This window comes from Barbus barbus, assembly GCF_936440315.1.
Source record: "Barbus barbus genome assembly, chromosome: 47".
Lineage (NCBI taxonomy): Eukaryota > Metazoa > Chordata > Actinopteri > Cypriniformes > Cyprinidae > Barbus > Barbus barbus.
In genome coordinates this window covers 5,083,221-5,101,693 of record NC_136725.1, presented here as the reverse complement: position 1 = coordinate 5,101,693, position 18,473 = coordinate 5,083,221, and the positions used below count along the sequence as shown (strand labels likewise).

The 18,473-nt window shown below is 34.9% G+C and overlaps 1 protein-coding gene across 2 annotated transcripts; it reads left to right on the top strand.

Annotated features, from left to right (window-relative positions):
- The first annotated feature begins 448 nt into the window (after positions 1 to 448).
- LOC306865475 (phosphatidylinositol 4-phosphate 5-kinase type-1 beta-like) lies at positions 449 to 17,458 on the top strand. Of its 2 annotated transcripts, XM_079410082.1 has the most exons (15): positions 449 to 580; positions 4,701 to 4,772; positions 5,619 to 5,687; positions 8,289 to 8,419; positions 8,693 to 8,810; positions 10,002 to 10,154; positions 10,524 to 10,820; positions 10,898 to 11,094; positions 14,224 to 14,304; positions 14,396 to 14,444; positions 14,533 to 14,617; positions 14,711 to 14,851; positions 16,176 to 16,311; positions 16,479 to 16,584; positions 16,704 to 17,458. In XM_079410082.1, the coding sequence occupies exons 3-15, from the start codon at positions 5,619 to 5,621 to the stop codon at positions 16,704 to 16,706; spliced, it is 1,566 nt and encodes a 521-aa protein (XP_079266208.1). In that variant the 5' UTR covers positions 449 to 580; positions 4,701 to 4,772; the 3' UTR covers positions 16,707 to 17,458. The 2 variants fall into 2 exon arrangements, with proteins under 2 accessions (XP_079266208.1, XP_079266207.1); XM_079410081.1 differs by lacking the exon at positions 16,704 to 17,458 and having other exon boundaries at positions 16,176 to 16,518.
- The last annotated feature ends 1,015 nt before the right edge of the window (positions 17,459 to 18,473 follow it).

The following is an 18,473-nucleotide window of genomic DNA, read 5'->3' as shown; positions in this document are numbered from 1 at the left end:
TTTTTTACAGTGTACAGTAAAACAACAATTGGCAGTGCATTAAGAAAAATGTAGATATTAACAGAATTTTGTAATCATTTGTCACCTTATTTCTAAACGTCGTGTTATATTTTTGACCATGCAGTTCAATTTTTAGCCTACCAATCTGTATTAAACGCCTGTAAAACTCTGCTGAAGCTTTTAGCTGGTATGTTTTTAACATTAAAGTCATGATCTGAGCAAAATATATATATAAATTCAGAATGTTCAGAAATTCAACATGTCCTTCATGAAAAATATTAAATATTCAGTGTTCAATGCATGGCCCAAAAAAGCGGGCAGGTCAAAGATAAAGATAGATTTTGAGCTTGGGCTTACTAGACAGTTTCAGTCGTTGACAATGCTTGTTTCCCTCGCTAAACTGAAAACATTATTAATATGTGTATGCTACAAGTGTATGCTGCGCTCTGTGCGCGTGCGCGTGGGTGGAGAGCGTTTGACAGTCAAACTAAAGCTCGACACGCTCGCAGATGGCACTGAGAAACAAACCATGACTTAATGAAATACATGTTTTACTAACAGGCTACATTTTTCACTGAAGGTAAGCTGAATATCGCTATACTTTTCTTTTTTTATTCCATATTGCTTGCTTAATGCTTTGTTTGATGTAGTTACGAGCTGACATATATGAGCTCTCACGCAACACACAGTGATCATAGAGAAGAGAATCATATTTTGTTCATAACGTTTGACAGTAACACATTAAACCGAATATGTTTATTTTGTTAAAAAGGTTTCTGTGTCGCTTAACACCAATAGTGTGCTTTGCTTTCATATTCTGCATGTATATATTAACACTATCTGTTAAACATCTAATGACTAAACCGCAGGGTTCTGAGGGAAGGTGGTTTAGATGTAGAGAAGATGTACTTCCTCAAACGAGCCTCGGATACTTTGCATGTTATGCAGGTAAAAGTTTAAAGAAATGAATGATACATCACAGACTGGAAATTACAAGGTTGTATCTTCAAACTCGATGCAGATATAGAGAGCAGGGTGACTGATGGTTGGCATTGTGTATAACACAATTTATCTAAATATCTCAATTTAATCAATTATTTATCACAATATTCATTCAAAACATGCACTATATTATCCAGTGACAAGGCAGAGTGAGCACTACATTGGTCAAAATATCAACCAGTTATTACACAAAATAAAGCATCCTGAAGGGGTCTATTTTCTCATAATGGCTTACTATATATTATTACTATTATTACTGTGGTTATAAAATAAGTACTTGTATATATAGACGTGAAATGTTGATTTGCAGTGATTTTTTTTTTATTATGCTAAAAAGGAAGTACACAGAACTGCATGAAACGTCGTTCGAAGGACAATGGTCATTAGCATCATCATATAAAAGTATTTGCCCATAGAAAGCCATTGACCAATCAGAATCAGCGGTTCCAGGGAACCCTGTAATAACGCCATGTCTTTGGTAATACAGAACTTCCTAATTTATCATTTACACAAATTTCACTCAAAATTATTCCAAGAGATTTGAAAGAATATCTGATAACATTTTAAATAAGTGTCTGTATTTAGTTAAAAAAATAAAATAAATATGGCTGAATCAACCATACAGCATCTAGTGACCTCCAACAACATTTTAAGGGTCGGCTCAAGTAGAAATAGGTAACATTTGCATGTTTTCACTTTTTACAGTGGAATGAGAAGGCATGATTATCGACAGATGCAGATAATCTCTGTAGGCTTAAACAGTCGTATAATTCATGGATGGATGTATTATATACACACATATATATATATATATATATATATATGTATTATATTATGTACATATATTACATCATATGGATCTATGCTAGCAGATCTGTTATATTCCATGTATGCCCTAGTGAAAAATAAATATACTAAAATCTATTATTTCATGCTAAGTATAGTACAAATACATTTACATATTTAAGTGCTTAATAAAAATAACCTGCATTTGTACTTTTAGTATACTAAACTGGTTAAACTAAACTACTTAATGCGCTTTAATTGGGTGGAAGTAGTGCTGAAGTCCAACTAAAGATACACTGAACTATATTTGATTGTGCTCAAGTGGACCTTTTGCAAGTATACTTCAGGTACACTTTAAATATCTTGCATTTAAAGACTGATATTATCCAAAGATCATAAAATCCTCATCAATAGTGACATTAAAACACATTTTAGGCTTAATATTAAGAAATGTGCATTGTGCACAAATAGTACTCCAAATAAAGTTTAAATATAATTTTTAATTTGTAAGTCTCAAGCGATATGACATTAAATATGTTAATAGATTTTAACTATACTTAGTATGCAATAAATGTATTTATAACTATCTGAAGTCCGTTAGTTGATCTCCAAAAGCTGCTTTTGTTTCCATCTCATTTCTGTATGCTATTTACACTATTGCTTACATTAGTATCATCTGTGTTGGTCTCTGTCCTCCATTTAATTCTGAGACTAGTGCTAGGTATCCCATGTTTACAGAGGCGATCTGCGAGGGTCATGTGATCGTTGATGTCATGACTCATGTGTCATTTGCGTTCCCCTCACTCCACGCCAAAGCAAACAATCCTTACGCGAATCCACGCCTCTCCCCACTGATAAAGACCTATTGTTTCAGTCCAGGCCGGGTGTGAGGGTGTAATGATGATGTGATAGTTTTAAAAAATTTAGGTTATTGTGCGCTTTGTAGGATTTGAGGAATTTTCAGCCCTGCTGATCCTGCCGTCCTGTGATTTGGCTTGCAAATATCCTTATTTCTGGCAAATGCTTTGTTCCCTGTCTGAAAAACACGATTAGACCCTTGAGAACATCCAGGTTTTAGAACGGCTGCCCTGGAAAATTTCCATTTATGTGTCCGTCTAGCCAGATGAGAGATTTATTGATAGACTTTTTTAAGTCTGCCCATACATATAATGTACTGGCTTGTTAGCAGTTATGCAATCATACATTACTGTTGCTAGGGCGTTGCTACGTGGTTGCTAGAACTTTGCTTTTTTCCTGTTTCTATATGTTGGTTGGTTGCACTACATGATTTTAATTTGCCAGACAACCAAGCTTGTCAACTATGAATAAGCAAGCAGTGAAATTAATTTGTTGTTCTTGTTTTTTTTCAAGCAATAATAAAAGATTAGCAAACTCATATTTACACTCTTAAATATAAAGGTGCTTCACGATGCCACAGAAGAACCTTTTTGTCTAAATGGTTCCATAAAGTACCTTTATCGTCTGAGGAAGCTTTCTGTTTCACAAAAGGTTCTTTGTGGCGAAAGAAGGTTCTTTGGATTATAAATTGGTAAGAAAAAGATTGTTCTTTAAAGAACTTTTGACTGATTGGTTCTTTGTGGAACCAAAAATGGTGCTTCTATGGCATCGCTGTGAAGAACCTTTTAAGCACCTTTATTTTTGAGAGTTTATTGGCAGAGGCTATTTACGCTGTGTCTGTTTGGAATAGACAACTTTACAAAAGTCGCTTGATATACAACAGCAGTATAGTGGCATAAAGAGGAAGGTGTGTGGTGGAAACTTTTGATGCAATTGACAATTTGATGAGTTCAAATGAGTTCGCCTTTTGCAAAACACGTTCTTCTCCCTTTTCCCATCCCATTTCAGATTGGAAACGTACTACAATACTAATGCTATTTACTATACTAATGCTATTTTATATATTATTTATCTTACTGCAAAGACAATACTGCTATTTTCACTTAGTTTAAATAGAATCCATTTAGTGTAAATAGCATCTGTCACTATTTGCACTCAATGGAAATAATAGAAAAATAAAACAAAACAGTGCTGAGCAATGTTGAATGTCTTCAAAGTATAATAAAGTTCAGTGTTTCTAGCTTTGTGCCCTGTATAGCCGATCACCTGCAGCGCTGACACAGATACGAGCAAACAATAGCGCCTTAAGCAATATCCTCCTTACCTTGCAGGCCATGCCTCAAGAATCAGGACTCTTACGTACGTACTTACAGCCGCAATTGTTTGCTTATTTTGTGGGCAGGGACACAGGGTCAGGTTATCTTAGGAAAGATTGCATGATTAATTGCAAATCCGTCTTCTTTGATATTTGATATGTTTACTGCGAGGAGCCGGTCAGTATGGAAAACTTTATGCCACTACTGGCTGCTGTGTTGGTTTGTAGCAGTTAGTGAGGCTGAGGTTGAGCAAGCCAAATATGGGCTCTTGAGTTCTGTTGACGTCAACGAAGGAACTTTCAACATCAAATAATGCCTGTATAGATTCATTAAAACCTGCAATGCTGTGTGATGCTAACAGAGGTTCCTTATCGTCATGAGAAACATGTTTGTTTAATGCTCTGCCATCAGATTATTGATGGGAAACAGGCTGTGTGTTGGATTTGAATATCTTGTAGAGTCTGTTTTATAACATTCGGTGGCGTGTGGGCATGTGATCTGTCATTTCTGGAACGATTGAGCCTCACACAGCGCTTGCCATGTGTTTAATGCGTGTATAAATAGCTTTAAACGCTCACTTATTCCATTTCCCTCATAAACATATTCTTTCCATCTTTTGTTTACTTTCACTATAGCACTCATTTGCTTGTGCACTTTCTTAATGTCTTTCACTTTCAGTATCAGTCACTGACAGACCCCTGACACCTACTCATGTTCTATTTATTCTTCCTGCACTAGACGCCTGGAGTCATTTTTGGCTGGATATGCAGCAACTCTAACATCTAATGAACAGCAGAGTTCCTTTACAAGGTAAGGAAAATGCCAAGCTGTCAGAAAAAAAGGGCAAAATGTTTATCTTTAAGGGTGCAACAGCTTGTCACTGGGGAAGTATACTTAAAACTCCTAAATAGTGCATATCAGTACTTTATAGTAGTAATATGGTACTTAAAGTACTACTAAACGTTTTGGGGTAAATAAGATGCATAGTCGGTCTTTTAAAATTTCTGCACAAGTGAAAAGGGTCTGTACCCTGAAAGGTATAACTTTTCTGAGAGTGTAAAAGGTTTGCGTTCTGAACACAAAGTGGTGAATACAGTTAAGCATGTGTGTTTATGTATCTCCCAAAACCTGCTAACAACTTGTCTGGTCTGTATTTCACTCCAAAATCAGAGTGAAAAAAGTAAGAAACTTTATTATAGACAAACAGCGTTTATGGTCCCGGAGGCTATTGACAGCTTCATTTGAATAGAGCACTGCTGTCTGAAAAGGAAAAGTATTACGTTTTGCATGTGTTTTCCCTCATCTGTTTGCTATCAACATCCTGTCACTAAGCAGAAATCATTCATATACGGTCAGACTAAAACATTTCAATCATGTCAGGAGGAAACTTTGAGTCTCTTTCTAATGAGTTGCTTTAGAGTTGCATCTCTTGCATCAGCAGCGTTGAGTCCTACCAATAACAGGAACACCACATGACTTCATTTCCTGTGTGATAAAGTGCACAGTGCTCACAGTTGAACTTACCTTTGCATATTCTTTTTTTAATAGTACACTATTATTTTATTGATTTTATCATTTTGGGGCCTTGAGACATTCATATTGCAATTTTTACGATTCTAATTGCTATGTATTTTGTGTATTTACTTTAAATAATAGATGAGTTCAACGACAGATGAGACCGGAGGTGGAAGACCTCAAAAAACTGGGGGCAAAGACCACAAAAAGGTGTGTAAAATATAGCACAATGTTTTATCTGTATGTATTAATAATTAACTGATGAAATGATTTAGTTTATTTCCACTTCTAATTTTATTTATTACTGGCTGAAGCAGAAAAATTATTTAGGCCACACATAGATTAATAGTTAATAAACTAAGTTTAAGGAGAACACACACATTTAATTAGTAGCTTACATTTATGTTAGATATCAGCAATCTCTACACAGATGCATACTGCACAAAAAATAATGTATTGCTAATGTAAATAAAGTTTTGAGTTGCATTTTAACTACTAATGTAACCACAATTCCTCAGAAATGTAAAATCGGTAGAGTACAGTAGAGCTTTGAAATGATTAATAGTGTTGCATATTTCTTGTGAAACACATATGGGACACATGAGGTCTTATAAGGAGGAAAACCTGAGAAGCAGGAGTCATTGGCAAGCATCTCTGTGCTTATTTTCATTGTTTAGGAGAAATGATTTGTCATTTTCTTTTCTGTCCGGTTTCAAGGCCTTTGTGTGCAATAGATTATTTTTGCTCAACCCAACATATTTTTCTGTGGCACAATGTAGCGTTTGTGCTGTAAGCTCTTTTGGGATTTAGTGGGATTTGATTTTTGAATATGATTTGTCATACTTGTGGTCTGAAATGCTGTTTTCCTGCTGACTGATATGTAATGGTGCGCACACTATGCACGTGTGTCATGCCATGTGTACCGTACATCAGGAGGCCCATGATATTAGGGATATTAGGAAATTCACATAGAGGATATTTGCTCACAAAACGACTTGTAGGCTTTAAATAATTTTTTGTCATTTCCTGTATACAAATAGCTGGAACAAAAAACTGTGAAAAAATGTGAAAGAAAAAAGTGTTTAAGAATATGTCCAGAATATGGATATGTTCATATTTTCATATTTATGCACATAGCATATCATATCTTCACCCACAAATAAAAAAAAATAAAAATTAGACATCCATAAAGATTATTTTCATATTAACCAGCGACTACAACATCTTATTCTCATTACAATGTGAAATTTTAAATAATATATCATTTTAAATAATAAACAATAATAAATTAAAAGTTTATTAATTCAGTAAGTAATTATAATTTGACTGACTGAAAAATAAATGTTTCTTATTATATATAAAGTATTAATATTAACCCTAGTAAAAAAAAATTTTTTATTTAAAATACATTTATTTCATACTAAGTATAGTTCAAATCTATTAACACATTTAGGCCCGGTTTCACAGACAGGGCTTAGACTAAACCAGGATTAGGCCATTGTTCAATTAGGACATTTAAGTCATTTTTATAAACGGACCTTAGAAAAAAACATTACTGGTGTGCATCTAAAGACAAAACAACGGCACTAATATATTTTAAGATCAGTCTGTGCAAGTTTATTTCATTTGAAACAGCTCAGACTTACATTTTAGTCTAGGACTAAGCTTAAGCCTTGTTTGTGAAACCGTGGGCTAATGATATATTGCTCGAGACTTACAGATATAAAAATTATAATTAAACTTTATTTGGAGTATTTCTTTATTGCACAATGCACATTTCTTAATATTAAGCCTAAAAAGTGTTTTAATGTCACTACTGATGAGGATTATATGAGCTTTGAATAAAATCAGTCTTTAAATTTAAAAGTGTACCTGATATAAACTTGCAATAGTTCCACTTTAGCACAATCAAATATACTTCAGTATTTCTATAGTTGGACTTCAGTATTACTTCCACACTATTAAAATATATTAGGTACAAAATTAGTTGTTCCAATTTAGCAGACTTTAAGTGTACTTGTTTAGTATACCAAAAGTACAATTGCAGGATATTTTATTAAGTACATAAATAAATGTATTTGTAGTGTACTTAGCATGAATTAAATGTATTTCAGATACATTTTAGTATATTTATTTTTCACGTATTGTTTTTTCACTAGGGAAGTACTTAAGGTACCTTTTATTTTTTAATTTTATTTGATTTTTTTTTTTTTTTATGTTTTTTTTTGTCTGAAATACAATAATAATAATAAGTGTCCAGACACATTACATTAACAAGAATTTGGTGATGAAATGTGCTTATTTGTAATTGAATGGGCAAGATTTCTTAATACAAAATACATTGTAATATAATCTTAATGCATTTTTTTAATAGTTGAGGCCTTTGATCTACATGCATGTAGGGTCTTTATTAGTCCGGGATTTCTCTTCAGAATTTTTGTTTATGAAAATTATTGAGGTTTTAGAGGGATACTAGTACTGTAACTGCTTGATAAAACAGTATTTTTACTTTCTGCAGTATGCATCAAAGTCCTGATTCATTGTGGGTGGTTGCTGGGGCGTTGCTAAGTAATTACAATTTATTTGCTCTCATTGTGACACTCTAGCAGTAAATGACTTCTAGTAAAACCAGGCCTCAAACGTGGCCATATGCCTCAACTTCCTTGTCTTCAACTTCCTCCCATGTGTGTTTTTAGTGCTGATAAGGATGGCATTATCTCTGCAAAGTGGTGACTGCTTTTCCTGTACCTGTCAGTATTTGCTCATGATCTGAAGCTGTTTTACATTAATTTTCTGTGTGTTTGTCTACAGCCCACAGCTGAAGCCTTGAGAGGAGCCATCCAGCTCGGCATCGGGTACACAGTCGGCAACATGACCTCCAAACCAGACAGAGATGTTCTCATGCAAGACTTCTACGTTGTTGAGAGCGTCTTTCTCCCGAGGTATTGACAGATGTAATGTGTGGTTGCCATAGACTCACTATTCAAACATTGAGATACAATGACTCTGTTCCAAATGTCAACAGTTCTGTTGTATTAGTGTGTTTAATATCTACTGCAAAATTAATTATTACAGCTGAATATCTTTTGTGATTGGTTGGTAATTGGTTGATTCCTAACCTTGCTGAATAGAGTCACTATAGGTTTTGAAACAGAGCTACATATTTTTTAATAACACAGTTTTTAAATATTGTGTCAAATATTTGTGTCTTTCAGTGAAGGCAGTAATCTGACTCCAGCTCACCATTACCCTGACTTTTGCTTTAAAAATTATGCTCCGTTGGCTTTCCGTTACTTTAGGGAGCTCTTTGGGATTAAACCAGACGATTATTTGGTAAGACCAAGAAACCACACGAGACTTACTAATGCAATCACGAAAGATAATGAAATGATTTACAGTCAAGAATCATGAAATTCTAGATGGTGAGCAGATCGTTCTCAGGAAACGGTGAAGAAAAAAAAGTAGTTTAATCTAGTTCAAAAAATCTCATTCACCACAAAAATGTTCAATTGAAATGTAATGGTGATGCTAATGGGTGAAAAAAAAAAAATTTATGTTAAATATAATTAATGTTTTATTTGTTTAAAATTACTTTATGAATATATATATAATAAAAATGGTAACACTTTAGAATAGGGAACACATATTCACTATTAACTAAGAGTTTTCCCTCAGGAAACTCCTAATTTGCTGCGTATAGTTAGTCAAGTAGTTGTTAAATTTAAGTATGTGGTGGATTAAGGGACCTAACATATGGTCATGCAGAAATGCATTAATATATGCTTTCTAGATACTAATAAACAGCCAATATGCTAGTAATATGCAGAATTGGACCTTAAAATAAAGAGTTACCATAAAAATATATATATAAAAAAAAAAAAAAGTGAAGTGTGGCCAAGTATGGTGACACATACTCGGAATTTGTGCTCTGCATTTAACCCATCCAAGTGTACACACAGTAGTGAACATACACACGAAGCAGTGGGCACCTTTGCTGCGGTGCCCGGGGAGCAGTTGGGGGTTCGGTGCCTTGCTCAAGGGTCTCACCTCAGTCGTGGTATTGAGGGTGGAGAGAGAATCCCTGCCGGACCTGAGACTCGAACCCATGACCTTCGGGTTACAAGTCCAACTCTCTTTCCATTAGGCCACGACTGCCCCTTTAAATAATAAATATGTATTATATAATAATAAATATATCAAATACATTATAAATAATGTAAAATAAAGTTTATCATTTATCATGTAAATTATATTAGGGCAAAGTCACGGGGACACAAATTAAATATTATTTTAGTAATATATAATATTTCATATGTATTTTCATATTTCATATGCCATTTTTTTATTATTTAATATTATTAGTTAAAATTTCTATGTAGTGTTAATTTATATAAATTTTATTTGTAGTAAATTGTGTACTTTGACTCGTGTATGTGTCTATAAATGAAAGCATTTGAAAATGCACTTGCTTTTGTATTTTCTGTAGAATCCACATTAATAATGCATCTTTTTTTTCATCTGCAGTACTCTATTTGTAAAGAACCTCTGATAGAGCTGTCAAACCCCGGAGCGAGTAGTTCATGGTTTTACTTAACCAGTGATGATGAGTTTATCATAAAGACCGTGCAGCACAAAGAAGCTGAATTTCTGCAGAAGCTGCTTCCAGGTTACTACATGGTGAGCCACACAATCACCACAATAATAAGCAAGAAACTGCACTATACACTGCCGTCTCAATTCAGTTGCTCATATTTACAGTTAACTTATTATTACAGAAAACAACTAGATAATCATTTTACAGCACAATTACTTCACAGTTGTTTTATGGCCCTGTTTGCTGTAGAAATAAAGGACTACCCTACACACTGAAACACATTAAAAACAATAAATATTAGGCCTGTCGGTTTAAAATGTTCATAAATTAATCATTTTTAAAAAGCGTCGCAAAAATGATGTTTGCTAACAATTTTACATTAAATTTACAGTGTTTTTTACACCAGTAAGCTCTTCTAATATTCTAAACTGATCTGTCCTTCCTGATTTCAGAATCTGAATCAGAACCCGAGGACCCTCTTACCGAAGTTTTACGGGCTGTACTGTATTCAGTGTGGCGGCGTTAATATCCGATTGGTGGTGATGAACAACGTTCTGCCTCGCTCTTTGAAAATGCACTACAAATATGACTTAAAGGGCTCTACTTACAAACGCAGAGCGTCACGCAAGGAGCATGCCAAACCCTCCCCGACCTTTAAAGATCTGGACTTCCAGGAGATGCACGAAGGTCTTTACTTTGATGCAGACACATACAATGCCTTAATGAAGACTCTTCAGAGAGATTGTCGGGTGAGTCGAGTTGTTGATTGCCGAAGAGCTCTTCAGTATTATATGTGGTTGTGATTTCCATTCACTTTGTTCCACAGGTGCTGGAAAGCTTTAAAATCATGGACTACAGTTTGCTGCTGGGCATCCATGTTCTGGACAGGAAGCTGAGGGGGAGAGGCGGGATAGGGGACAGTAAGCGCCAGGGTGGGCAGAAGGTCCTGTACTCCACAGCCCGTGAGTCCATTCAAGGAGACGGCAAAGCAGGCGAGCCTCTTCCTGACGCCGATGACGACACGTGAGTGGAGCTGCTTTTACCACACTCCCTTTCTCCAAAAACCTATCCTTCAAAGACATGTCAACCAATTTGAATATTTGTATGTACACTACTCTTCAAATGTTTGGGGTTAGACTCAGAAATATGTTTCGAAAGAAATTGAGATTTTTATTAAAGGGGGCATAACACGCACAGTTTCACTCAATCTCATGTTAATCTTGAGTACCTATAGAGTAGTACTGCATCCTTCATATCACCAAAAAGTCTTTAGTTTTATCATATTTATAAAAGAAAGATACAGCTTTACAATTCTCTCCGAAAACAGCCGAGCTCCTGGAGGCACGCCGTGGGCGGAGCTAAAGAGTGCCGAGCACTTTCGCCGATCGCCAACAAAACACAGACATTTGATGCCGTTTCACTTATCATCTGCAGTTCTGAATCATGACCGGGATCTTTTATAGCTGGGACCGCTCCATCTTTCAGTATCAAACGATGTGCAAACCCGCGTCGAACTGGGCCTTGTTTATAAAACATTCGTCAACAAACGCACTTGAGAAACTCCGTTGCTGCCCCGAAAAACAAACTGCATCCACTGTTTACGTAACGCTGGGTTCTTCGGAAGCCGAACACAACCAAAAACACACTTCTTTAGAGACATTCTTCCCGAGTGAATCCTGTGCAGCGCTGCCGGATGAAGCACGTTGATGGGCGCACTCTTGCTCTCGCGCTGGTCGATGTGTGTGTGGGCGCGCTCTTCCAGCAGAAATGCCCATATAAGGAGTTCCACCGTCGTTTACATCATGAAGAGCCATGAACGAAAAAAACTCTCCGAAACTTGTACGCACCCGGAAGTAAGACTTTTGGCACAGAAACACTCTCATACATCCAAAATGTTTTTTGAAACTTTGTCCATGCTTAGCATGAGAATCCAACTCTTTAACAGTGTAAACAACTCTGAATGCATGAAACAGCATTGTACCCCCCTTTAAGTAAGGATGCATTAAATAGATTGAAAGTGGCAGTTATCATGTAGGGGTGGGAGATATACCGGTAGACACGACTAACCAGTAGAATGTTTTTCAACTTGTAGAGATTTTGGACTATCTTCACTATCGCATTTACACGCTCATGTAAGTTGCTGTGCTACGTAGTCACGAAAACGTATAGTTTGCACGCATTTTTAAGCATTGCCGTTTAAAAACAAGTGATTTTAAGCCATTGAAACGCGATCAGCAGTGAAAGAGAACCTCATAAACACAATAATTTATGTCTTAGGTGAAAGCAAACAGCTGAGAAAGAAAACACATGTGTAACAATATATTGGATCCGGGCAGCTCTTAAAGTGACAGTAGTCTAATGGCGCTTTTCCACTGTCTGGTACGACTCGGCTCGGTTTGCATTTCCACTGCAGGTTAGTACTGCATTAGTGTGGGCGGGATTATTCACATGTCGTTATAGTTTACATTTACGCATTTAGCAGACGCTTTTATCCAAAGCGACTTACATTGCATTCAAGTTACAGTTTTTACATTTTATCAGCTCTTGCTTTCCCTGGGAATCGAACCCATGACCTTGGCGTTGCTAGCGCCATGCTCTACTATTTGAGCTACAGGAAAGCTTGTGCTATAGTTGCGCCGGCTCTACTGCCGTGACTCCTGAAAAACGTTTTAATTCTGCGTCACTCCATCAAGCTCTCACTGGATTCGCTCCACAGCTATCAATGAGAGGAATAGGTACTTCCTCAACAGACAACGAAACAGCCATTTTTTTGGTTGTTTAAAAAAAGGTGCATTCACTCAAAAAAAGTTGCATTCGATCCTTCGCTGGCTGTGCTGATTTAAATCTAGTGGGTCTGTTGTGTCTCGAGTCGCAAATTCAATGACGCAGGTAGTGACGATTTTCTCGAGCCAATCAGTGATCAGCAGAGTTTACACGTCATGTTTTGGTAACGGTACGGCTCGCTTGGAACCTCGGCCGAGGTGGTACTAAAAAAAGTACCAGGTACCAGGTACTGTACCCAGTGGAAAACCCCCCAAAAGTGAACCGTACCAAACCGTACCATGCAGTGGAAAAGCGCCATAATATTCCTGCTGTCTGTCATTCATGTTAATCGAATAACAAAAGAGAGAAAATCTCTCACTACTCTTGACTAAATAACTTTTTCAACTTTAATAAGAAGAAATATATATTTTATTTACACAGTGAAGACTATGTAGTGTTTTTATACATTTGATTACTTTATACAATGCATGTAGCATTTCTTATTTATTTGCTCTACTGTAGTTTTTTTGCTTGTAATTACTTTCTTATTCTTAAGTGACTTAATTTGTCTTCAGTGAGCTTGATTTTTATTTTATTTTTAAGCGTAAAGACTTTTTATTAACAAACAGAACAAAAGAATATAATTCAGTAACATACTGTAGGAGCAGAAGAAGCCGCAACAGCTTTACACAAAACATGCAAAGACGATACCGAACAAAGGACTGAGGAAACTGAGGACGTATAAACACACAGGCTGATGAGGAAGTAAACAAGATACAAGTGAATGTAATCAATGAACCAATGAGTAACTGTGGAAACTATAGAACAAAGGAAACAGGAACAAAACACATGAAAACAAGGTGATACAAGCTAAAAGTCCATGAAATCATAACACGACAGCAGTTACAGTTTTTGCACTGTTACATTTCTGTTTCAAATAAATGCTGCTTTTGGAAATTTCTATTTGTCAAAGAATCCTGAAAATAAAACTATCACAGTCTCCACAAAAATATGAAGCAGCACAACTGCTGTTTTCAACATTGATAATCAGATATGTTTCTTTAGAATGATATTAGAATATTATTGTGATTTCTGAAGGATCATGTGACACTGAAGACTGGAGTAATGATGCTGTCAGCTTTGATCACACGAATAAATTACATTTTAATATATATTCAAATAGAAAACTGTTATTTGAAATTGTAATAATATTTCACAATATTACTAGTTTTACTGTATTTTTGGTCAAATAAATTCATCCTTACCATATATATATATATATATATACGAAATAAAAAAATATTTTCATCATGTTGCTAAAATATTTCCAATATATTTTATGACTGACTTTGGATTGGTTTTTGAAGTAATCATGTGTTTTTGTTCTAGATTGGGTGGCATCCCTGCTAAACACAAAGATGAGAAGTTGCTGATCTTTCTGGGGATCATTGATATCTTGCAGTCCTACAGGTATGAATCACCTGACAAAGATGAGAATAATTAATATTTCATTAAAGATGACTTCAAATTTGAACATTGAACATTTCTATCTTATATACAGATTTATAAAGAAGGTTGAGCACTCATGGAAGGCTCTTGTGCATGATGGCGTATGTATTTTTCTTTTTTCATTAAATATATATTTTTGATATACTTCTGTTTGACCATTATCATGATTTATGGCTCTTTGCATTCTAGGATACAGTATCTGTCCATAGACCGAATTTCTACGCTGACAGGTTCCTAAAGTTCATGGGCACCACAGTATTTAAAAAGATTCATCGTATGTTTAATGCTTCTTTATTATTATCAGTGGAATAGGATCATTTCAAATGCCATACATCGCACTGTTTTCCCTCTTTGTTTTTACTTTTAGCCCTCCGTGGTGCATCCTCGAGAAGGAAGAAGAACTCTATCCAGCCATGTAGGTCGGCCTCACAGGAAGTTCTGTCGACTTTAAAAGAAGAGAGTCAAGAAGAGAGGAGGGCACAAAGCCTCGAAAGCCTCGATGATACAGGTGCTTATTGACTTGAGAGAAATTGGAGAAATTCACTAATACACACATTTAAAAATCTTCTTAAGGAGCTTTAAGGAACTTTAAGGAGCAGTTCACCCAAAAAACATTCTGTCATTATTTACTCACCCGTTCCAAACCTGCATGCTGTTATTTCTGAGGTGGACTTTGATCGATCTCTTTGTTGAAATAACACTATTTTATCCCTTGTGAAAAAAGTGTGCTTAATTGTATTAAATGAGCACTTGTAGTGTTCTTCAAATATTACAAGTATATTTAAAAAAAACTGTACTTGCAGATAACATAATTTTAATAAAATATAAGGTCACTTAAGTGTACTTAAAGAGACACTGTTTCTTAATACAGTAGAGTTTTGAAAAGGAAACTTTGTAATAATGTCAAATGAAAAGATTAACGTAAATGTTTTAATCATTATGCTTTAATATGCTTTAGTATGTCAGTCAACACAAGGAAGAAGTGCACTTATTTTGAAGTGTTGACTAGCATACTAAAGCACTTGTGAAGTACTTGATTATAATGTACTGTAATAATACATTTAAAGTTAATTCATTTTAAATTGCAACTTCATCATTACAAATGTGTAATTATGAATGTATTTTATTACATAGAACACAAGTTTCAATAAAATATATTTTAGTTTGTCATAAATACTTAGTGAGTACATTCATCAGTACACTTTAACCATATCTCAAAGACAATAGACATATTTATGAAATTGCATATGAAGATGTACTGAAGCCCTAACTTAGTCAAAAAAGCACACTACACTTCAACTAACTGCATTTAATATAAATTAGTGCTGTCAAACGATTAATCGCGATTAATCGCATCCAAAATAAAAGTTTTTGTTTACATAATATATGTGTGTGTACTGTGTATATTTATTATGCATATATAAATACACACACATACAGTATATAATTTTAAAATATTTACATGTATTTAAATTTATATATTTATATTCATATAATTTAAATTATATAAATATATTTAATATATAAACAGCACATTTTTCTGAAATACATACAGTACATGCATGTGTGTGTATTTATATATACATAATAAATATACACAGAACACACATATATTATGTAAACAAAAACGTTTATTTTGGATGCGATTAATCGCGATTAATCATTTGACAATACTAATATAAATTTAAACTATAATACATTATTTCTGCAGTAACTACTCTTTTTAAACATATGCTAAAGTGTACTTTTGTTTCACATTGGATACCATTCAAAATAATATTTTTACACATTCAAGATTGATCATTTCTTCCAATGCTACTTCTTTTCGACAGAAACACACTCCTCTCAGAAACCTGATGTAATTCCAAGCTCCACCAAACTCAACCCGGCGATTTCAGCCGTCACTATGTCTTCTGCTTCCTCTCTCGATGATGTGAAGACTGAACCGCAAACAGATTCAGAGAACAGGTGTTTACGTATCAACACACACACTTTCCCATCAGACAGACGTATTAGTCTTTGTAAACTTCCATATTTCTTCACAGAGCTTCCTCTTCTTTTTTTCAGCTATAAACATGATGTGATTGGCACATACCTTCTTGTTTGACTGATGCTACTGTGTTGTTTGTCCTCAGAGATGATTATAGGACGTCCAGCTCGACTCTTGCATTAGAGGATAGCGCTCTTCCTGCTTCAAACTCACAGGCGAGCACACCTGAGTCCGGTCTGGACGTCTACTTGGTCAGTATTGATATTGGCTCTCATTAAATGATACATGATCAAGTTCCCCTGGAACTCAAACTCTTTTGTGTCAGTTGCTCCAGATCCGTGTTTGTGGCTCATATTGTTTTCTGTTTTAGTGATGCACGAGGCCTTCTGAAGTGGACCAGATCATCCAAACATCTATAAGACTGAGAAACAGTGGACATGCTGTCACAATTTTGCACAACGGATATCTCTAGCTGCTAATTCACATGGACTGAGAAAGGCCTTATGTTAGAAAGGATGGCAGAGCGATTGCCTCACTCTAGTACTGCAGTGCCTTACACTGTCTGTGCACTTTGTACCCACTTGCAAGCACAAGATTGTTGTATAATAATAGTTACACTCCCTTTAGACCAGTGTGCTGTAACGCACTGGTTGGTATGCATGTTAAAGGCGTGAGACCTGATTAAAACATGTGTCATACAGAGAAATAAGTTTATTATATAATAATCCTGGTATAATTATGTTCTGAGCACTCCTGACTTGTGTGAGCAATGATTTAATTTCATCTGATCATTACAGTATAGTTACTAGTACCAAGCATTAATAAAAATGTTGTCAGTAGTGAAAATGGATTGAATATTATGTTTGGTCATGTGATTTTGACTCACAATCAGAATATTGTAATGACCTGGAGGCGGCGGCGGGGGGGGGGGGGGGGGGGGGGGGGGTTGTAATGGTTAATGTTACTTTGTGTAAAGATTTATAAGGGTTTAGATGTTAAAAACCATAAATCTTTAAAAACTTTTTATAAAATGTATTTAAATATATTTTAATTAGAGTAATATATGAATTAAGTGTGCTTTGATGTAGAATGTTTATAGTTGCTATTAAATGCTGCATCTTCACAAGAACTTCTCCACTTTTTCTGTTATACACGAGCATCGTGTGAATAGATAGCAATCGTGTGCCTGAAGAGCTGCAAAACATATTAACACACCAATCATTTTATTTTAAGCTATTCTAATGTTTATTCATGGTTATAACAAAATTAAATATGAATAGTAGTGTATGCTATAGTGAAGTTATCACTGTGTGCAATAGTCGCATACAGTCCACCAGGGGGTGTATTGGCGTTGTTTGTCTCAGTAAGACAAATGATCTGTGATTATGAATTGTAGCATTTAATTTTTTTTATATAGTAATGTAAAGACGGGGCTTTCTTCAAATCAATATATTATGTAAATTATATATTGTATTATATATTTACATTTTTATTACAAGGCGATAAAGGCCCTCTTAAAGACAATTTGCATACTTTTAGTCTAAAAAAAACATTTAATAAATTTTCAAATGTTTTTAAAGATGGTTTATGAAGTATTATTCCCTGCATTAATCATATTTATTGATTAGGATTTTCAGGCTACATTGTGATGTAATAGGCCTAATCGTGAATAATTCAGATGTTAAGAAATGCTTAAAGTGATTAAAAAAAACTGTGCTAAAGGGGTAACTTTGAATAAATGTGTAGTTAAAATCACTCAAAATATCTAGCTGCTCAAATACACATATGGTGACATTTAGCTTTAGGCCTATTTGCATTATCAATTTCCCTATCTTTATATTTAAATGTTTTTTAATCATAAATTCATTTTAAAATCTACAAGTTGTGTTGCTTGAATCAACATTCTTATATATATATATATGTATATGTATGTATATACATACATATGTGTGTGTGTGTGTGTGTATAAACATTTTAAAACATTTTAAAATTTATTAAATGTATGTTTCATTACATTTTCTTTTCTGACTCTTGTGATAACAAGATTTCCTACCAGATTGACCACTACATTTCAGAAAGAAAGCATCACGAGACAATACTTTTAAACCATCAGACTTTAAAGATGCCATATGGAGGCTTC

What these genes read in the sequence shown, in the direction of transcription:
- LOC306865475 (XM_079410081.1), top strand. Translation starts at nt 5,619, where the DNA reads ATGAGTTCAACGACAGATGAGACCGGAGGTGGAAGACCTCAAAAAACT. An exon ending in GAGAGCGTCTTTCTCCCGAG is followed by an intron (nt 8,420 to 8,692) that starts GTATTGACAGAT and finishes TGTGTCTTTCAG; the next exon opens with TGAAGGCAGTAATCTGACTC. An exon ending in AGGCTCTTGTGCATGATGGC is followed by an intron (nt 14,445 to 14,532) that starts GTATGTATTTTT and finishes TTTGCATTCTAG; the next exon opens with GATACAGTATCTGTCCATAG.